The sequence below is a fragment of the Pleurodeles waltl genome, chromosome 5, assembly GCF_031143425.1.
Source record: "Pleurodeles waltl isolate 20211129_DDA chromosome 5, aPleWal1.hap1.20221129, whole genome shotgun sequence".
Classification (NCBI taxonomy): domain Eukaryota; kingdom Metazoa; phylum Chordata; class Amphibia; order Caudata; family Salamandridae; genus Pleurodeles; species Pleurodeles waltl.
Window position 1 is genome coordinate 1,039,315,372 of NC_090444.1, and position 22,594 is coordinate 1,039,337,965.

The 22,594-nt window shown below is 44.2% G+C and overlaps 1 protein-coding gene across 10 annotated transcripts in view; it reads right to left on the reverse strand.

Annotated features, from left to right (window-relative positions):
- Positions 1-4,946: 4,946 nt before the first annotated feature.
- BCLAF1 (BCL2 associated transcription factor 1) overlaps positions 4,947-22,594 on the reverse strand; it is a 539,194-nt gene continuing 521,546 nt past the window's right edge. For 7 of the 10 annotated variants that reach the window (XM_069235222.1, XM_069235220.1, XM_069235217.1 and 4 more), the window contains 2 exons: positions 5,567-5,779; positions 4,947-5,364 (listed from right to left, as the gene is read on the reverse strand). In XM_069235222.1, the coding sequence (XP_069091323.1) occupies positions 5,359-5,364; positions 5,567-5,779 (219 nt within the window). In that variant the 3' untranslated portion in view covers positions 4,947-5,358. The remainder of the gene's footprint in view (positions 5,365-5,566; positions 5,780-22,594) is intronic. The other 3 variants (XM_069235219.1, XM_069235215.1, XM_069235216.1) reach the window with 1 other exon arrangement.

Consider the following 22,594-nt stretch of genomic DNA (forward strand, 5'->3'; position numbering starts at 1 on the left):
CTGCCTTAGGGCTGTAAGGCCTGCTAGAGGGGTGACTTACCTATGCCACAGTCAGTGTGAGGTTGGCATGGCACTCCGAGGGGAGTGCCATGTCGACTTAGTCATTTTCTCCCCACCAACACACACAAGCTGTGAGGCAGTGTGCATGTGCTGAGTGAGGGGTCCCTAGGGTGGCATAAGACATGCTGCAGCCCTTAGAGACCTTCCCTGGCATCCGGGCCCTTGGTACCAGGGGTACCAGTTACAAGGGACTTACCTGAGTGCCAGGTTTGTGCCAATTGTGGAGACAAAGGTACAGTTTAGGGAAAGAACACTGGTGCCGGGCCTGGTTAGCAGGGTCCCAGCACACTTTCAATCATAACTTAGCATCAGCAAAGGCAAAAAGTTAGGGGGTAACCATGCCAAGGAGGCCTTTCCTTACAGGTGGCATACGCTGCTCCTTACTCTGATGGGGAGGACGGCTGTCGTTAAAATGACAACACTCCTCAAATTGCTCTATGCCTTACAAAATATGTATGACCAGGTTCCTGAGGCAACGTTCGCTAAGGTAGAGAAAGACCTGCAGGCTTTGCTGTGAAGTGGCAGTCATCCCAGGATATCGCTCAAGGCCCTTCAACGCAACCCATACAATGGTAGGATTGCTCTCTCAGACATAAGGGCCTACTATTGGCTGTCCCATATGGAGGCTATTAATGACTGGCCCTTCGCGCTGCAGGACCATCCTACGTATCGTCTGGAGCGAGAATAGTTTACCATTCGCTCCAACTTCCACTATTCCGGCGACAGGGGTGGCAATTATGGCCTGGAGGACAGCCACTAGATGTATAGGCTGGGCAGAGAAGTTAACAGGGGTATTCAGACACTACTACCGGCGACAGGGGTGGCAATTATGGCCTGGAGGACAGCCACTAGATGTATAGGCTGGGTAGAGAAGTTAACAGGGGTGACTCCACTATGGGAAGGGACATGGGTGTGCGAATTGAGGTAACTTAAGGGGTTTAAGTCATGTGACTTGCTGGGAATCTCCCTGATTGTTTTTGGGGGGTGGGGGGGGAGGATCTCCTGAAAGACTGTGGTCTGATACCCTTTGCCTCCTATCAAATGGATTATTACGAGTTCCAACTAATATTTAAATTACGCACAGTAGCGCCATGCTTAACAGCAGAGGTCCTGGGGGAACTAGATATACCTGAATGAGCCCCTCAAGAGGGCAGACTGTTCCTAAGGAATTGCATTTGAAGGCTATCTCCCTCACCTACAAAACACTCAACAATATGCTGGACACACTGGTCAAGCTGAGAGCTCGATGGAGGGACTTGAGGTTGTGGATTGGGAGGCGGCTCTAATGCACCCAAGGGAGGTCGCTGTTAAGTTCCTGTTGCGCTTGACAACTTAAAATACTGCATTGGTTTACTACGATAAGGACATGCTGTACCGCATGGGCAGGGCAGCGTCCCTGACTGTCTGCAGTGTGGGGCGACAGAGGGTACATTTGTCCATACGATCTGGAGCTGCCAAGCCATTGAGGTATAATAGTCACAAGTGGTGGGGGAGCTCAGCAAGATGTCGGGGAAACACATCCCTCTGGAGCTCAAATTTGTCCTATTAGGGGTACCGGGAGATGGAGGTGTCCCTAGGGTGAAGCTCTTCTTTTGCAAATTGGGGCCTGTAGTAGCCAGGCGTGAAACAGCGCATCATTGGGGTGTCCCTGCGGTCCAGACAGTGGGAGAATGGCGGTCAGGGATGGACCACTACATGGCAGTGGAAAGGCTTCCCATAGAAGTAAAGGTTGCCCGTGCAAGTTTTCAAGAATCAGGGGAGTTGGTTGAAACAATAAGACATAATATGGCAGACACAGCTACCTGATCATTTTGTGCATGTGTTGTCATCTATAAGTCACTGTCTCTTATCCTACTGAAACATAGTATTGTTGTCATATACAAGTCCTGTGTGGAAGGCTGCCTGTGTAAACCTGCCTCCTCCTTTGCTGAAGGGTGTGTGATTGCACTTGTATCGGTCCTTGTTAAATGCAAACAAAATTCAAATAAAGATATTAAAAATAAAAATAAATACTGTTTCACCCAACCACTTAAAGATGCCAGCATGTTTCAAACTAACTAATTGCCAGAACTGGTCAGAGGTCTTCTTCTGGGCCAAAGAACTCCCTACCCATCCCATGCAAAAATGTGTGAGGCAACGGCTCTCATCCCTATACATTCTTATTAATTTAGGAACACTGTAGGAACAAAACCTGATAATATCAACATATTATTGAAAATATAGTCAACTCATTTCAAAACAGATTCATCTTCATATGCTCATAACCACACATTCTCACAAAAATGAATCTGTGACAATGTGTGTTACCCAGTCCAAAAATACATTAATTCATCATACTCACCTAACAGTGAGCACTGCAATGCTCTAAAGGAAGCGAGGCATTCTTATGTCCGATGTTTCATCTTTAAGTGGTAGGGTGAAACATTTTTTAACCCTTGTACCACATTTTGTGACCGAGGTAACTCACTAACAAAGAAATGTTTCTTTGTCTATATCCTTAGCTATATTTTACCTTTGATGTGGACCTCTGAATTTATCCTGTATATAAAAAAAATATATAAGAACTCCCAATTTTGGTGAGAACACTGGAGTGGTACCATCTTACTTCAGTGAACGAGGTCACCTATGGTAAGTTATGGGTGAGAGTCTATGAGCCTGTAGGTCAGGACAGTCTCTGCCCCTAAGAATAGTTTTTTGACATGCATCTCTTACAGTGCTCAAGCACATTGTGTTTAAGTATGTTGTAATCAGGAAGATATAACCTGGTTTCGTCCTTCTAACTCCCCTTGAGTGATTGAGTCTTTTTAATGCCTTTTTAGTGACTGTGAATACCTGTCATCATGTTATTTTTCCGTGACCTCATTTCAGTTTTTAAGGAATCCTCACTATCCTCCTCAGAAATCAAAGCCTTTTAAGTTTTGGAACTGTATATGAAGCCTTCCCTCTCCATCTTTAAGTCTTAGAAGAAAAAGTGGAGCATATTTTACAGTCCTTTACTCTGTGTGAAAGATATAAAAAATAAACGGGATGTCCTTTCTTCCCACAAGTTTCATAAGGTCTGAAAAGTCCTTTCATTGATTATGCTGACATTCTGATTAGTTAGAATGTCAGCATAATCAATGAAAGGACTTTTCAGACCTTATGAAACTTGTGGGAAGAAAGGACATCCCGTTTATTTTTTATATCTTTCACACAGGTGCAGGTTAAAACTTTTTTCCTGAGTAACAAGCCCCATAAAGAGAAAGAAAACTCGTAATAAAATGATCAGAGTTCAGGAAGAAAATCTGAGGGAACAAAGCCTCTGTGGGACGCGTTCTAGAGGGTGTTGTAGCATGATTGGCTTTAGTTTGATTCTTAATAGGTGAATGTGGATAAATTACTAAAGTGAATGTTTTCTGGCCTTATAAGCTATGTGTATTATACTTTAATGCTTTAATAATTACACAGTGGGAGACTCCAACTTCGCACAACTGGGAATAATTCAAGCATGTGTATCTATGAAAGGTCCAGTACTGAAGAAATCTATGTTGAGTGCTTCCAAAAAAGCAAAGAAAGGAGCTAGTCGTGTTGAAACCAACTAAGGCTGCACTTGAAAAACCCTACCAAGCTTGTCTGTCTTGATGGTCTATGTAACTAGAAACTGCTATGATGTTAATGTTGCAAGCCGGAGACAAATTAGACATCTTTGCCCGCTTTGCACACATAATCCATAGTCATTATGCCGGTCTGGATTAGTACAGAATCTGATGAAGTGCCTGGAAAAGGTTGTTAAAGCCTGATGAACTGTTTTGAGTTCCAATATATCTATAGGGCACAACTACTCTGTTAAAACCACTTACCCGGACTGTAGGACTGTCCAAATAGGCTGCCCTGCATGGACTTGGCATTCTGATGATGGACAGGGCTCTGGTTGCCAATGATCCTCCAGACATTTCTGTAGTGGCCTCTTATGAAGGCTGGCATTTGGTACAATGAGGATGAAGGGCACCATGGAGCACGAAATTAAGTATCTTCAAACTAAGGAAATATTGCTGTGTGTTCTCAATATCTTTCTAGGTATTAGACTACTGCATTTGGATTCTGTGGTTGCTCTTTCCTAGTTCTTCATATGTTTAAATTTGTGTAGAACCTCTGCCATCATCTGAAGATCCTGAAGCACATTCTGGTGAGTATACCATGATCAAAAAGTCACTTAATATTTATATGAAAATCCTCCACCTTAAAAACACTTGACAACTAACAATCTAGAATTAACTGGGAGGGCTAACTTGAAACTGAATGGCAAGGGCAGATATTTTCTGTAGTTCTTGTTATTTAGTACAGGTGTATCAAAAAAATCTATGGTGTATCAATGAAGTTCCAACATTCTCAGACAGACCAGTGATGCTTTTGTTGGCTGTCTTCAGATCCAATACAGAATAATGTACCCTGGAAGAGTGATGCAGAGCTAGCATTGACTGCTAAATAGACAGCTCTTGCAATTCTGTTGTGTGTAAAAACCTTGATAAAACCACACTGCTTGAAGCCAGTCATCACTGATGTACTCCAAAATAGGAAGCCAGAAGACTAGATGTTCTTGCTCACAAAGACAGAGAAATAATTAAGCAAAGATCTGCTTTACATGAAGACATGTCCAATTGCTTCTGAGTGAAAGACGAGATCCGGGTATGGATCATGTGTGTTTGGAGCATGCATGTGTATATCTCCAAAACATGCACACCACGTTGTGCAAGCTATTTTCCTATTCCTGTGTCTGAGATACATTAGTACATCATCCCTGAAAGAACAGGTGGTCTGGATAGTCCAAAACTGAAAGAAAGACTTTTGATAGCATGAATATGATATATGAAGCAAATGCCAGCAATAATAAAGACAGGAGTTGGAGGTAGGTTTAAATATCACTGATCATTTATAAACAAAAACTGATATACAAATGTATTGTAAACAGCTATGCTTTTTTAGGATAGCAAACAAAGGGAGGAAAAACTCACAGATTTTCAGTTTGAAAAAGCAGAATTACAATGCATAAAACAAAATGCAAAAAATAAACATTAAAAAGCATGTCTTTAAAAGTCTGTTAATGAAGACAACTGTATTAAACTTCCTGCTCTGTTGCAGAAGGTTCCTCGTCATACAGTCCCTCAATATGTCCCAACTGATTAGATGAAAAATCTCCAGTTTCTCTGAACTATTGAGAACATTAAAAGTCACATAAAACGCCTACATTCAATGTGCAAGAAATTATATCACAAGAGTGTGGTTTGGGTGGTCTGACCTCTGCTGTTTCAGATTCTTACTTCAGTCCTGTAAAAATAAATACATATTGTCAGAACAATCAACCTGTTTTCCTTCCACTTCAAGCTTTACAGAACATATTTATACAAAAGCATACTCTGACACCGGGCAGCTTGATCATAATCAGATAATGTTTTGTATTTCCTTAAGTAGTAACCCAATGTATACTTCACCCAGTTCTTCAATTGACGTACAAACCAGAGTTTTCTACCTTTTCTTCTTTGTGACCGTCCTTTCTTTCTTCATCATTTTCCATCGATTCATCTTCATCTTCCACAAGCCCATCCCCTTGGTATTTGTCATGTGTCCATTTTGGACTGCTACCTGATTTTTTGAAGGTAAACCGTCCTCTGCCACGTTGAAAAGTGCCACGACCTCTCCCTCTGTTGGCCCAATAATCAACACCATCATCACGGTCGTCATGCTGTAATACATAATTGACAAACAGGCGACATCAGTACTAACACTAAGTTTCAAACATCAGTGAAGCAAACACAAGTACCCTTATTCCCCAACATTCATTGTCAACTGATTTTTTAAGCTGAGTTCCACTGTGCCACTATGAAAAAGCATTGCTGTCATGTTGGTGTCTAAGGTAATCTAATAGCAGTAGCACATGCTGACAGACATGATCACTTGTTTGATCAAAAAACACAAACAGAAGTTTTCAGAGAAAGTGGATTAAACTACTGGAGACGAGTCAACAAATGCAGCTCCCATACACCTTGGGTATTCTAGTGCAGATATTTTCAAACACTCCTATATATTGCAAGAAAAAAGGAAACTTTTAACCATTATTAGGTTGAACCTGCTATGTGCTTTATACAAGGAGATTAAAAAATTTAGAGGGTCCAGACACCACTCATGCTAAATTTGTGGCACAAGTTGTATCCCCCCTCAAATTTATTAGACCCTGAAAAGCTGGATACCTAAAAATATGTAATTGGGTTGGGTGGGATGAGGGCTAGCCAAGCTCCGAAAAGTGCAGGCTGTGTTATTTTTTCGTCTACGAGGGACTAAAATGCCAGAGATGAAAATTAGTTACTTACCTCTAACTGCAGTTATCCACTATTGGTAACTTTCATAGGTTCACATGCTTAAATCATTCCTCTCACCAAAGTCCTACAATACCATAATGAAGCGGTATGCAAGAGCTATAATAGGCTATAATGGCAGTAGGCCTTCAGTTTATTAGCCTAGGTCTTTTTTTTTTGTTTTTTTTTAAAGGACTAAACCTGAACTATGACCAATTGGGTGCCACCACCCTCTAGAATTCTCCCAAGAGAGGCTGATTTCCTCAGAATTTCGAGCACACATGGAAACCGCATCCTTAATTAAAAGGGGAGCCTCTTACGGGATGTGGGTGGGGCGCATGTGACTCCATGAATGATACCAATACTGGAAAACCAAAGTTACAGGTAAGTAACAAATTTTCCTATTCAGTACTAAATCTTTCATACATACATTCACATGCTTGAATCAAAATAGCAATCAGCATTGTAGACAACTGAAGTACCTTTAGGGAATGGTGGGTAAAAGCAAAACATTTTTATAACAGCCAATACAACATACTCATTTTATGTATCTAGACATACATTTGAACATGTTAAGCATTCATGTTTGAACATTTAGATCAATAAAAGTCAATAGAACAAGAACGGGGCAATATACTGACTGAAAAAACATTAATATGAATAAACACCTCTATCTAAAGACGAGAGGCTCGCCTTATTTGAACAGATGATAACACAGCTTGTCCCACGGCCAAGTCACTGCGTTGTGTTGACTTTAGGCAGTAGTGCTGCATGAACAAGTGAGTGCTTTTCCATGTGACATATCTTCTCCAGTGTGACGCCTGCGAAAAGAGCAACTGAAGTGGATACTGCTCCTATGGAATGTGCCTTATCTTTTCTCATCAGGGGTCTATTAGCCCTAGAATGGCAAAACTGAATTGTTGCCGAGATCCACCATGCTAGTGTGCCTCTTGTCACTGTAATCCCCTGACACCCTTGACTATAGATGAGCACCTGATCCATTTTGCAAATCTGTTTACTACAGCAGAGGTAGAACTTGAGGCATTTTGATGTCTGAAGCGCGGAGAGCCCTTTCAGCCGGTGGTAGGATTGTGAAAAGATGTCTGAAGTATGGTAAGTTCAATGAGGTGAAATTGGGAAGGAACTTTTGGAATGAACCTCGGATTTGTTCTAAGAAGGACAAATTTGTCCGTGAAGCATAGGAAAGGGTCTAATATGGTAAAGGCTTGTATCACACTAACTCTTCTGGTAGATATGAGAGCAAGTAGTATAGTGACCTTCCACACAAGGAACTTCCGCCTGATGAATTGGTTTGGAAGACAGACGGGCTCGGTCATGGACAGGTGAATCAGGTCTGTAGACCAGTGTTGTCTGGGCCACTTGGGGCCCAGGATGAGCAGACAGTGCTCCGATTTAATCGTCCTGAGAATCCTGGGAAGTAATGGGAAGGGGAAAAAAGCTTAAGTATAAATTCCGGGCCATCACATTGACAGGGCCTTCCCCCACAACCTTGGGAGCATGTATCGACTGGCATAGAACTGGCATTTGGAGTTCTTGTCTGTTGCGAAAAGCATGAAAAAACCTTGTCTACTTCTAGTTGATCCAGTTCCTACTCGTGGCAACTGTCCTGTGATCTGCTGAGAATGTTTGCTAACGTGTTATTCACTCCCAACACGTTTGGCTTGTAGAGAAAGTTTGTGAATTGTGAGCCAAACCCAAAGAGCTTGGGCTTCCTGAGAAAGAGACCGTGTTTCTCTCTGTTTGTTGATGTAATACATGTTAGTCATGTCTGTATGGGTCAGCAAGGAGGAGCCTGTTATTCGTGGCAGAAATGCTTGTAGCAAGAGGAATATCGCTTTTAGTTCCAGGCAAATGATGTGCATTAGTTTTGATGCCTAAACCATTTCCCGGGGATCTACAGGTCCTATAAATGCCCGTGCCAACCCTCTAGGAAGGCATTGCTTGTGATGATGAAGTCTGGGACTGGAGTCAGAAATGTCAGGCCTGGAGAGATATGGTCTATGTGAGACCACCATGCTAGCGTTTCCTCCATCCGAGGGGTAATGCTGATAAAGTCTTCAAAGCAGCCTTGAGACTGAATCTATTGCTTCTGTAGCTCCTCCTGTAACAGTCTCATCTTCCGTTGTGCTAGTGGCACTAGGTTTATTGCAGAGGAGATCATCCTCGGGAGCGACTGGAATAGTCTTACAAAAACAGACTTTCTTTTGGAGATTTGTAAAGCAAGACTGGACAGTCTTCACTTTGTCTTCTGACAAATAATCTTTGCTCTCAATTGTGTTGAGGTTGGCACCCAGGAAGGTTATCCTTTCAGTTGGCATGTTGGATGATTTTTGGTAGTTTACGGTGAGGCCTAGTCTGCGAAATAGCGAAAGGCAGGCTCTAGTGGCTTGGGATGCTTGTTGCGGTGATGAGAATTTCAGCAGCCAATCGTCTAGATAAGGAAATACCTAATGACCTTGTTTGTGAAGTGTAGTCACCACTGGAGCAAGACATTTTGTGAAAATTCGAGGGTCTGACTTCAGTCCTAAAGGAAGAACTTTGAACTGAAAATGGGTACCAGCTACAGTGATGCTGAGGTATTTGCGATGCTTGGGATGAATGGGGATGTGGAAGTAAGCATCTAGTAAATCCAATAAAATCATGTAATCTCCGCATTACTGACAAAGTAATCGTAAGGGAAGACTTTGCGTAGGAAATTTGATAAATTTTCTGAGGTCCAGTATGGACCTCCATTCCCGTCTTCTTTCTCACCAGGAAAAATTATGGGAGTAAAATCCTAATCCTCGTTCATGAGGGGGACTCTTCTCTATCGCGCCCTAGGAAAGAATAAGAAATGCCTCTTTCCTTAGTAAGTGAAGACAGAGTGAGTGTGCACCTTTCGGACAAAGTTTTGGTGGTCTCTGCACAAACTCCAATGTATGACCATAGTTTATTAAGTCCAACACCCATCTGTCTGATGTTATCTCCTTCCACTGTTAGAGGTAGTTGGAGATGTTCATGCCCACCTGATCCAGGTAATTGTTTACACTCTGTATCATGTCCTGGGGAGGAGGGGAAGGGGAGGAGGTAACTTCCGGCTTTAAGCTGCTGTGGGAGGCTGGCGATAGGCCTGATGGTAGGAAGGCCTGTATTGGGATTGGGTTGAATATTGTTGGGGTCACTGGTAGCTACCTCTGGCACCTCTTAGGAGCAACCTTTTGAATTGCAAAGTACAGAGAGACCTGGGCATTGTCCATGCCCATTTTCATAGCTAATAAGGTGTTGTCAATGAGCTTCCCAAATAAGGTTTTCCCATCGCAGGCCATGTCCAAGATTTTTGATTAGACCTCCGGTCGAAAGGATGTGGCCTTTAGCCATCCTTGGTGTTTTAACACTGCTGCTCCAGATAATTGGATGAAACCTGTGGAAGCTATGTCAAGGGCAAAACCAATCTTCGCAGAAGTGTGCTCGCTCTCTTGCAGTATCATCTTCGCCTCAGATCTTTCGTCCTCAGGGATGAGATAGAGCAAGCTGCTGACGTTGGACCACATCTGGAAGGTCATAGCGCCTTAGAATTGCTAGAGTGTTGGCTGCACGGACGGTAATGGCAGACATAATAGAGAACCTATTCCCCATGTTGTCAAGATATCTGCCTTCCTTATCTGGTGGAGCAGATATGGGAATGGAAGGGTTTTTGGAATGCTTTGAGTGGCCAGAGAGAGGACAGAAGCAGGCTTAGGATGGCTAATATGACAAGCAGGGGAATCCCCGCGGTCTTATATTTCTCATCCAGGTGAGATGGGACTGGAGGGACCGTAGCCAGATTTTTCATAATTTTAAGCCCCTCACTCCAGATGCAATCTAAGATGGGAATGGATTTCACTGACTTTCTGGCCTGCTCTTTAAAGTCGTGGAGAAAACAATCTGACTGCGTAACGGAGGATGGTGGATAGAAACGTGCTGCAGCTCGGTCCATTAGGTTGTGGAAACCCCCGATGTCCTCAGGGGGAAGAGTCTAAGGGGTGAGGAGGCAGAAGGGATGTAGGAGGAACAAAGTTAATTGTCCCAATCGTTCTGCAGCTTTTGTGAAGCAATGATTTCTCCCTCTTCCCTCTCTTCTTTTGAAGAAGTATCATCCTCCCTAGGAGGTGCTGCAATGTTTGGGGATGGTTTAAATCTAGGTATTGGTGGAGGAAGGGTATTTTTCGCTGTGGAAGGAGAAACAGCCTGGGGTTGCGTTGGCTGTTGTTCCTGATTCAAGTCTGGAAACCTCCTATAATCTTGAAGCATGGCCAGCAAATCCTGATCCAGGGATGTGGACATCTGTACCACGTCTCATCTAGGTTGGGGATAGTCATAATGTCTGCTATGTGGGGTATAATAAGACTTAGCCTTGTTGGTCGTCTGTGTTTTTCCTCATCGTCATCTTGATTTTTCAGATGAAGTTCTGAGGGACTTAATCTCCCCCAAAATGTCCCTCATTTTTAGACTCTTCACAGTCTAAAAAATGGTTTGGGAGCATCGCTGAAACTTTGCTTGGAGAATTCACCCCAGGACGCAAGGCAGCCTTTGATATTTTGGTAATCTTAATAGCAGTAGTGGTATCCGATCAGGTGGTAGATGCAATAGTGAAGTATGATGTTACAGGCAAAACTCCTGTCGACGGTGTCGATGATGGTGCTTCCGTCAACAGTGGGACTGCTGATGGTGGCGCAGACGTCGTTAACAGCACCCTGTTGACACGGGCTTCATCTATGGCAGTGGTTCCCAACCTCTGGTCCGGGGACCCTTGGGGGTCCGCAAAGCCTCCTCAGGGGGTCCGCGACAGCTTAGAAAATTCTATAATATCATCAGATTCCATCCCTAGATTTCAGTAATGACTAAGTGGGGGGGGGGGGGTCCCCGGATTCCAATATTTATTCAGTGGGGGTCCCCGGGTTCCAGTAATGATAAACTGGGGGTCCACAGACGTCAAAAGGTTGGGAACCACTGATCCATGGTATCTTCTTCTTGGACAGTGGTGATGTCAAATTTGCCATCAACAGTGACTTTAAGGCCAATGTCTTTGTGGAAAAGATGGGCGGACTAATAGCCTTTGATGATGTTCCTAACGACACATTCAGTAGTGATGGTGACTGTGTGTAGGAAGCTGGGCTGGTGTGTGGTGGGTACCTATGGTGCTTACACCTTATACCAGGTCCAGGTATCCCCTCTTAATGAAGTGCAGGCAGTGTCTAGAAGCCAGGCTCTCTAGAGGTAGCTGTGGATGAGCAGCCAAGGCTTATCTAGGAGACATGCAAAGCTCATGCAATACCACTGTAGTCACAAAACACACAAATGAAAGAAAACGTTCAGTTGTACACAAATAAAGGTACTTTATTTTTAGAACAAACCACCTTAAAATACTAGACATGTAAACCACCCTGAGGAGGTAAGTAATACAATAAATATATATACTAGCAATCAGAAACAGGTGTAGAAAAGATTAGAAAACAGTGCAAACAGCAATAACCAATAGTGACCCTAGGGGAGCACAAACCATACACTCAAAAAAATGGGATGTGAACAAGGTACCCCCACCTAAGTAAGTAAAATGTGTTGATGGGAGCGGTGAGTACTAGAAAACCACAGAGGTAAGTAACACAGTACCCCCCCAGTGACCAGGAATGCAGGAGTAAAACACTGGAAGAAAGAAGACCTGTGGAGAGAGGGGACTAAGTCCAAGAGTCAAAGTGGAGTCCAGGAGGAGCTAGCCACCCAGCTGTGGATGCAGGAGTTGGTTGACGATACTAAAGAAAAGGTCAGCACTGCAGCCCAGGAGCCGGAGAAGGGATCTTGATAGATGCAGAAGATGTCTCACGCCAGAAGGAAGATTGCAGACGGGTGTCGGTGCAGGGTTTCCAACAGGCCTTGGAAAAAGCAAACTTGCGGTTAGTGGAAAAGAGGTGCTGCTGGGGACCAGCAAGGCCCAGGAAGACAACCCAGGAGGGTGAGTCACAGGGGACCCTCAGCATCGCAGAAAGTCCACAGAAGCAGAGGCAGCACCCCCAGAAGTCCCACAGGACGGGGACACAGGAGTTGCAGAAGGAGCCCACACAGCACTACAAAAGTTGATCCCACGCCACAGGAGAAACATGCAGAAGACTGTTTTGCATAATGGAATGCTGGGAGCTGGTGCTACATGTCGCCTGAAGATCCCTTGGAGGAGATGCAAACAAGCCTTGGCAGCTGCAAGAGGCTTACCTCTATCAAAGTTGGACAGCTGACCGAAAGGACCAAGAGGACTACTCCGGACCACCTCCTGGGATGCAGGATCCAGGTAGCTCAGCAGAAGAGGGGATCCACGCAGCCAGTCATCGCTTGTCGTAGGTGCCTGTGGTTGCAACGGAGTGACTCTCTCACTCCAAGGGGGATTCCCTTCTTCTTCTTCTTGTGCAGGCTGAAGGATTGCAGTCTTCTGAGGATGCACGGCGAGGAAATTGTTGCAAAGCTGGCAGGAACCCTGGAAACAATGATGCTGAAGATGCCTTTCTTCTTGGAAGCAACTTATCGGGTCCTGGAGGTTCCAGTCGCAGTTCCGGAGGCCAGAAGTCGAAGTGAAGGTTGCAGAGGAGTCCTGCTGGAATCTTGCAGGTCGAATCTGAGGATCCACCCAAGAGAGAGAACCTAAATAGCCCTGAAAGGGGGATTGGTCACCTAACCAGGTAAGCACTTATCAGGAGGGGGCTCAGATGTCACCTGCCTTGCCACTCAGATGCTCACAGAGTTCCCTGCCAACCTTGGGAACAAGATGGCAGAACCCAGGGACCCTCTGGAGGAGCTCTGGGCACCACCCCTGGGGTGGTGATGGACAGGGGAGTGGTCACTCCCCTTTCCATTGTCCAGTTCCGTGCCAGAGCAGGGACTGGGGGTCCCTGAACCGGTGGTTTATGCACAGAGGGCACCAAATGTGCCCTTCAAAGCAAACCAGTGGCATGGGGAGGCTACCCCTCCCAAGAGAGTCACACCTATTTCCAAAGAGACAGGGTGTTGCCTCCCTCTCCGAAAAGAAATCCTTTCTTCTGCCTTTCTGGGCTTGATCAGATCAAGCAGCAGGAGGGCAGAAACCTGTCTGAGGGGTAGCAGAAGCTGGGCTGCCCGGAAAACCGTCAAGACTGGTGGTAGCAATGCTAGGAATCCTCTAAGGAGCCCCCAGAGTGCATGGAATCATACTTCCAATACTTGCAACAGCATTGGGGCATGATCCCAACATGTTTGATACCAAACATGCCCAGGTTCGGAGTTACCATTATGTAGCCGGACATAAGTAGTGACCTATGTCCAGGACATGCGTAAAATGGCATCCCCGCACTCACAAAGTCTAGGAAAATGGATCTGGAGTTAGTGGGGGCACCTCTGCTAATATAGGGGTGCCCTCACACACAGGTACCTGCACCCTGCCCTCAGGGCTGAGAGGGCCTACCATATGGGTGACAGTGATCTGATGTAATGACCTGTAGTGAAAATGGGTGCATGCCTTATGAGGAGGTTTTCTGCTGTAAACCAGAGTCCACTGATCCACACATCCACCAGATGACCTTCCCAACCCGACAGTGATGCGTTAGCTCTTCGTGGGGTAGGCAGAGGCATATGCCATCTGTCCAACTACAGTCAGGCAACCACTAGTACAGGTCTCCTTCGAAACCTGCATTTAGTCTGCCAGTGTCCTTTGATGCTGAGCCAACTGAGTCTTCAGATCCTACTGTAGAGCCAGCATGTGCCACCTGGTGTAGTCGACAAGCATGATGTAGGGTGCCAGAAATATTAAAGATACGCTCACTCTGAGGCCCAGCACTGAGACTGAAACATCAAGATTATGGCCCGAATGACGTTAGCTCGTTGAACCAGAGGGAAGGCTCGAAACTGCACTGTATCAAGAATTGACGGAAGCCTCTGCAAAGGAGCCAGGTGAAACTTCGACACACTGATCAAGAAACCCAAAGATGTGAGGTGGTTATCCACAACTGGTTTTGGTGAGCCAGCCTTCAGCAGGCTGTCGTCAAGCTAGGGAAAGACTTACATGTCCAACCTTTGGAGATGTTCTGCAACCACTGCAATCACTTTCGTGAACACCTGAGGAACACTGGTAAGGCAAAAGGGGAGATGGAAAACTAAAAATGTTCCTCACCCACCTAGAACTGCAGGTAACGCCTGTGGGACTGTAGGACTAGAATGAGAAAATAGGTGTCCTTCAGGTCCAGAGCTGTGGGTGCCTGGGCCGCAAATGCAAAAACTAAACAGATTCTGTCTTGTCCAGGTTACGCACTAAATTTGTTACTTACCTGTAACTTCAGTTCTCCAGTATTGCTATCTTTTCATAAATTCACATGCTTGAATCATTCCCCATCTTCGAAGTGGAAGTTGCACGGCATCATAGTAAGCAATATCTCTCAGTATAATAGCCGGAAAAGGGAATGCAGGATGTAGCATAAAAGCTTATCCATATCCTTTTTAAAAAAAGGACCCAAAGTTGAACAATGAACAATCAGGCGACAGCACCCTTAGAACACTCCCAACAGAGGCATCTTCCCTCAGATTTTTCCAAGCACTAGTGGGATAAACCTCACTGGTCAAGAAGGAGAGCCTCTAAGGGGAGGATGGTGGGTCACATGTGAATCTATGAAAGATACCAATACTGGAGAACAGGAGTTTCAGGTCAGTAACAAATTCTTTCTTCAGTATTGGGGTATCTTTCATTGGCTGTATCAGAAGTCTGTGCTGCATCCAGACAGTAGTGTTGGGTGAAAGGTTGCCTGCTCTTTCAGGTTGCAGCACAGCATATATTTTCAACGGACATCCCAGCAAATAAAGCCACTGTTGTGGGAACTGCTCTTGTAGAGTGTTCTCTAGTCTTTTCTCGTGAAGGTTTGCCTACCTTAGAATGGCAGAACTGAATGGCCGACGAAATCCACATTGCTATGGTAGACTTGGAGACTGGTCCACCTTTATTGTTACCATAGGCCAGAAAGAGTTGATCAATAGCACATCAGGGGTGTGGAATTTATTAAAATATCTACTTGTCCACAGGACAGGTTGCTTCTCAAATCTACTTGTCCTGTAAAAAGATCTACTTGTCCCTTTGGTGCCATGTAGTGTGGCGCCAAATTATGGCAGCAATCTCATTATGTAAGAGCTCTGATAATAGCCTCTCTGATTATGCCAGGGCTACTACCATAGTAGGGCTTGAATACTTGCAGTTTCGATCCCTACTGTAGCAATTTCCTTATTTTTCCACCTTTCTGCAGATCTGCATACTGGGGCTGGAGGAAGCAGTAAGCAATAGTTCCAGGGCTGGAATGCCTTTGAGTCTGCAAACCTACTAACCTGCATGTTTTAAAGATTTTCACCAGCTTCTCTCTAATATTTTCCCATAATAAGAAAGGTTGGACATTTACTCCTGACAATGGCAGAATTAGAACTTCTTCCAGGGTTGGGAAGAAAGTGGCTGGAGGGAAAATGAACTTGCAAATGCTCAATAGATTTTCACATGAGCAAATCTACACATGCATATTTATCCATGCTAAAATACAGTTCACAAATATTTTATAGGGGTACGACATATACCATGGGTGCACTTTTGTGACTTTCTTTAAGAATTTGGGGCCACATGTAGGTAGGTTCAGATTTGCGAGTCGCAAATCCGAATGTAGGATGGTGTCCCTGACACCATCTGTGATTCGCAAGGGCTTCGCAATTGCACACCTCATGAATAATCATGAGGTGGGTTGCAATTTGCGACCCCCTTGCGAATGACGGCCTCACAGGGATGGTGGCCTGCTGGAGACCGCAGACCACCATGTCTGTGACTGCTTTTCAATAAAGCAGTTTTTTTGTTTTTTTTTTGTAATGCAGCCCGTTTTCCTTAAAGGAAAACGAGATGCATTACAAAAAAAAACAAAAAATTAAACGTTTTCGTTTCATTTTTTCAGAGCAGGCAGTGGTCCGCAGGACCACTGCCTGCTCTGAAAAAATGTTTACAGTGACATTCACAATGGGGAAGGGGTCCCAGGGGGACCCCTTCCCTTTTGTGAAAGTGTTAGCACCCATTTGAAATGGGTGCAAACTGCGATTGGTTTGCGCCCGCGTTCGCAAAACAATCCTACATTGCACTGCGAGTCGCAATTAGGAAGAACACCCCTTCCTAATTGCGAGTCGCAAACCCGTTTTGCGATTCGGTAACCAGGTTACCGAATCGCAAAACTGGGTTTGTGCATCGCAATGTGCTTTTTGCACATCGCAAACAGCGAAAGTCGCTGTTTGCGACATGCAAAAAGCTACCTACATGTGGGTCTTGGTCCCTAATTAGGTCTGGTGTTAACAAAGACATTTTGTTTTTATTAAACTTCTATTTCTCTCTCTTTCGGCTGGCTTTACTGTGAGTGATCGCATTCTGCTCTTCCACAAGGAGCATATTGGCACACAAAGTAGTTTTGTTTAGTGTCAGGAACTACAGTGGCAATCAGTGACGTAACGAAACTGGAGGGTGCCCCTTTGCAAAGAACATGGAGGAGCCCCCTCTCCAGACTCACTCAGGGCAGGTGCTGTGCTGAAGGGGCCCCCTGGAGTGCGGCTGCGGGGCCTTTGTTATGCCACTGGTGGCAAGGTGTGCTTTTAGAGTTCAAAAACGTTTTTTTTTTTTTTTTGCCAGTGTTTGTTACAATGTTGAGGGCCTGGTAGCTCCCACAACAATAAAGTGTTACAAAAGCCATGTCAAAACAAGACACGCATTGATGAAACTAAAAGACTTATAAAAATATGTCAGATCAGTTGGCTTTGTCAGTGTTTGTTTATTTTCATGCTTCCCATAATGGTGTTGAAAATGGTTACACTGATTTTCCATTAAAATATTTTTGGGAAATACTAGCATGCATCAAAACATTTTACTAAATGACACTTCATTTGCATCTAATCAGAGAGCATTCTGGGAGCATTATACTTAGCCTCATAGCCTAAACTTTTCAAACATGTGTATACACTTTTTTTTTTTTGGTACTGGAACCAACGTCAGTAGTGAAGTGTGACCTTAAAACATTTATTTACAGCACTCACCCTAATAATGAAGGTTTTCAAATAATGAACCATAAATACAAGTTCGAACAGCATTATCTTTTGGAAACACATTACCTCAATTGCAGACAGTTCCACTCTCTGTAAACAGGCAGCCAAAGGGTTTGTGCTGCAGAGGGATGGGCCTACTTGTCCCAAGGACAAAGTAAACATAAAAACTTGTTGCCCTTGACCCCAAACAATATGTCCCGGGCGTCGGGCGATAGGAATTCCACAACCCTGCACATATATGCTTAGTTCGTTGTAAGTAAAACTTGAAACATTTTATGACATCAAGAGAATAAAGATTGTGTTCCGCTGGTGTTTGAGGATTAGGGAAGAAAGTCTTAAGCATAACCGGTTGAATTAGATGAAAATCAGTAGGAACCTTTGGTATGAATTTGGGATTAGTTTACAGGATTACCATGGTATCTTTGAAATGTAGGAAAGGGTTCCTAATAGTGTAGGCTTGAAGTTTGCTTACTCTCCTGGCAGAGGTAAGGACTAGTAACAACGTCGTCTTCCAAGTAAGGAACATTAGTTCAGCTCTGTGAAGTGGTTCAAATGGAGTTTTAATCAACTGGGATAGCACAGTGTTCTACTGCCATGAAGGTTTCGGTGATTTTATTGGAGGATATGCTCTGAAAAGTCCTTTAAGAAATTGGATGATTAATCTGTGTGACGATAATAAAGGAGATCCCAAAGTCCTCCTACACCTAGAAACAGCAGCCAAATGTACTTTGACATAGGAGTGTGTTCGACCAGATTTAGCTAGAGGAAGTAAATATGGTAACACTTGTTCAGGAGGAGATGTATTAGGATGTACTTGACATTTCTCGCACCAAAGACAAAAATGTTTCCATTTGAAGCAATATTTCTTTTTGGTAGTATCAGCTCTAACCTACGCAAGAATATTCCTGCAATCCTTTGGAACGTCTAGGTGCTGCAGCTCTTGGTGCTAAGGAGCCAAGCTGATAAATGCAGAGAAATCAGGTCTGGATCAAGGACCTGGTGATTGCTCATCGACAACAAGTCTACTTGGGCCTTGAGATAAATGTATTTTGGGGAGGGAGGGATGCCAGTCCTGCAGAGAGATTGTTGGAGCTTATCCTTCAGGGAAGAGCTGCTTTCATGATGTGTGATCTGTGTGACGTAGTCAAAAAGTCCCTCCAATTGGAGCCAATGTGCATCCAATTGCTCCTGGAAAGGTTGCATTTTGAGACAAGCATGAGGTATTAAAAAAATGGCTGAAGTCATCATGCTTAGTAGAGATTTGATCAGGCAAACTGAAGTGCACTTTCTTTTAGAAAGGTAATGAGCCAGAATGGAGAGTTTCTGTTGTCGGTCTACAGACAAGAATGTCTTCTCGAGTAATGTGTTGAGAGTTGCTTCCAGAAAAGTTATCCATGTCGAATGTGAAAGGAAAGACTTCTGGAAATTGACTGTGAGACCCAGGGTTTGAAAGAGTTGAAGACACTCAGCAGTATATATCATCGCCTGCTGGAAAGATGGGGCCTTTATCAACCAGTTGTTGAGGTAAGGGAAAACTTGAATGGCTATTGTCGCAGATGGGCTGCCACTGGGGCAAGACATTTTGTAAATATCTGGGAAGCGGATTGGAGACCAAACGGGAGGACTTTGAACTGGTAATGAGTATTGACTACTGTAAACCTGAGGAATTTGTGATGGCTGTAATTGATGTGAATGTGGAATAAGGCATCCTGGGGATCGAGGCTTGTAAGGAAATGTCTGTGGTTGAGAAGCTGGAGAATTTCCTGGAGAAAAACCATATGGAAAGATTGTTCCTTCAGGTACTTGTTGAGTTTCCGGAGGTTGAGAATGGGGCGGCCACTCCCCTGATTTCTTCCACACTAGAAAAAAACAGGAGCAAAATCCCTTTCCTATTTGGGAATATAGGGCCTGTTCTATGGACCCTTTGGATAACATGGCCAAAACCTCCTTGCAAAGAAGATAAAGGCGAGCTGGGAGAAATGTTGTCGGTGGAATTTAAGTGAACTCCGGAGTATGGTCATGCCTGACGAGATCCAGGACTCATGTCTCTGTAGTTATTTCGCTTCACTGATGAAAGTAGTAGGAACTTGTGGCACCAACTGAAGGATGAGAAGTGGTTATAACCAATACTTCAAAGTTGTCACTGCTTCCTAGCGGTATCTCTGGCGGAAGCAGCCTGTCTTCTTCGTTGCTTAGAGTAAGCTGCTGATGATGGTACTCAATAGGGTTGATGTTGTTGGTAGGCGGGTCGAAAGGACTGCTGTAAGCTTGTGGCTGGTATCTTTGATATCGTCTACGGTACGAGTAAGAACCGTGGCCATGTACACTGCAAAAAGAGGTCTTACGAAACTGCAGAGTTCAGAGGGATCGAGCGGTTTCTGTGTCTGCCTTTATGGTCTGTAGAGCGTCATCGAAATGCTTCCTAAACGAAGACTCACAGTCAAAGAACATATCCAGGATTTTGGTTTCCACTTCTGGGCAGAACAACGTGGGCATAAGCCAACCTTGGCTTCGAAGTACAGCCGATCCTGCCAATTGCCGGAAGACCAAGGATACACTATCCATTGCACAGACAATTTTAGATGCCGCTTTTTCACCCTCCTGTAAAATGTGAGAGGCTTCGGATTTCTTGTCAACTGGAAGGAAATCATATCGCCCAAGAATGGTCATGGAGTTTGTGGCCCGGACTGTTGTACCTGACATGACTCTGAATCTTTTGCTGATATTGTTGAGCTGCCTGCCATCCTTGTCAGGCAGAGAAGCAAGTGGGTTGGAAGGATTTTTAGACCTGCGTTGTGCGGCCTGAGAAAGGACCGAATCAGGTCTTGGATGTATGATCAAACAAGCAATGAGTATTCTGGCGCTTTGTATTTCGTATCTAATTTCAGGACGAACAGCAGTGACGGTCGCTGGTACCTTCATGATCTTCACTCCTTTCTCCCATATGTAGTCTACAATTGGTATTGCTCTGACTGTCTTTCTAGACTGATCCTTGAAATCGTAGAGAAAACAGTCCATCTGTTTAGCAGTGATGACCAGCTGGAATCGGTTGGCCACTCTTTCCATCAGCTTGTGAAAACCACCAATATCTCTCGGTGGAGATTCCACTGGTTGTGGTGCTTGAGGAGAAGGTGGAGGAATGAGATAATTATCCCATTCACTGGTGATGGTGCGGCTATTATTTCCTCCCTGTCATCATCATCATCATCATCATCATCATCATCAAAATCTCCACCATCTGATGAGGAAGGATCTTCTCGAGAAGGCATTGCAATGCCGGATTGCAGTAATTCTTGGATTAGGTGGTGGAGGTAGATGTTCTGGTGATCTAGGTGCAGGTGCAGATGATTGTTAAGCTTCAGCTCATGTTCGGAAACGCTTGTAATAGTCTGTAAGCATACTTTGCAGGTCTTGCACGTCAGTTGCTGGAACCTGGACCATGGCTGGTGGTGGAGGAGGAACATAATGATGGTATTACTTTACACAGTGACGGCTTTGGTAACAGGCTCATATTAAATCTTGTTCTTCATCTTTATCCTAATATTTAACGTGTAATTCAGAGAGACTGTAAACTCTACCAAACATCCTGATTGTCGTCAGAGTCCTGAATATCTAATAAATGGTGGGTGTAAGTGATGACACTGAAGCAGGCGATGTGAATTCAGGATGAAAGCTTTAAGGAGATCATAAAACTGTCTTCAACGTGGTTACGTCAACAGTGTAGACCACTGTTATGTGGATGGTTCTTTTTGGGTTTCGCCGACGAAGAGGAGGATTTTTTCAATGTCTGGGTCATCCACGGTGTCGGTGCCAATGTTATTGTTGATGCTGTTGCCACTGTTTTGTCGACATCACTGCTGACGCGAGGGATCTTGTCGACGGTGTGATGGGTGTTGCCGCCGAGGTAGTCTTTTTCGATGCAGATACCATTGTCGACGTCATGGACAATGGGATAGATGATGATTGTGAAATAGTAGTCGGGCTTCTGGTCACTGCCGTCAACAATGGTTTTGACGTCTTTGGAATCCTCTACGATAATTTAACAGTGATTTTTGGCCTCTTTGAGAGAAGTCTAGATAATGATTTAGGTTTCAACAGAAGGGTTGGAGATGACGTTGAGGGCTCAGAGTTAGAGTCTGAAGGAGCCCTTTTTGTTTTTCCTCACAAGAGAAGCCTTCTGCAGCCGATCCAGGGTGGGTCCTTTTAAGGCTTTTTTACTGTGATAAGTTGAATAATGGCAAGACCTTTCCCTCTTTCTGGAAGAGTGTGAGGAGATGGAACACTCACTGTTTTCTTCCTCAGAAACTATGTAGCCTTCCCTCAAGGTCTTTGAGGGTTTTTGTAGAAAAAGTTCTGCGTATCAATCTCTCACCTTGTGGGATAGATGATGACAATATATTGAATCTTTGTGAGGCTCTTCCGAATGTAGTCTTTTCTTACCACTGGTGACACAAGGTCTGAAGAGTCCTTTCTTAACCAGTTCTGCCATGCTGGAACAGACAAACACCAATTTGGAGATCACCAAATCACAAAACACTGAGCAGAGCTCAGGGATACTCCCTCACACACAAAGTGCGGTGAACATCTGAGGGAAGATGCCTTTGTTGGGAGTGTTCTAAGGGTGCTGTCGCCTGACTGGTGATTGTTCAACTTTGATCCTTTTTAAAAAAAAGACATGGATGGGCTATTAAGCTGAATCTTGCATTCCTTTTACAACCTATTATACTGAGAGATACTGCTTACTATGATACTGTGGGACTCCCACTTCGACGACGGAGAATGATTGTCAAGCTTGTGAATTTATGAAAGATACTCCAATACTGGAAAATACATACTTACACTTCAGTGACTAATAATTAAGGATTTTTGCAGAGCTCTACTAAGCATGGCATGGGAAGAGTAGAGTGTGAGAAATGATGTTCTCATTCTTGCATTTGTCATAGCTTTTCAAGACTGCATCTGCAGTGGGAAGAGTGCACTTAACACATTTTTATCAATGCACAGGGAAAAAGCTGGTACAAGTATAATGAATGTACATCTGTTTGCCCTGCGTGTGAACGTAACTGTTGGGTATATTTCTATTGCTGGGTGATCGTATACCTACCTGT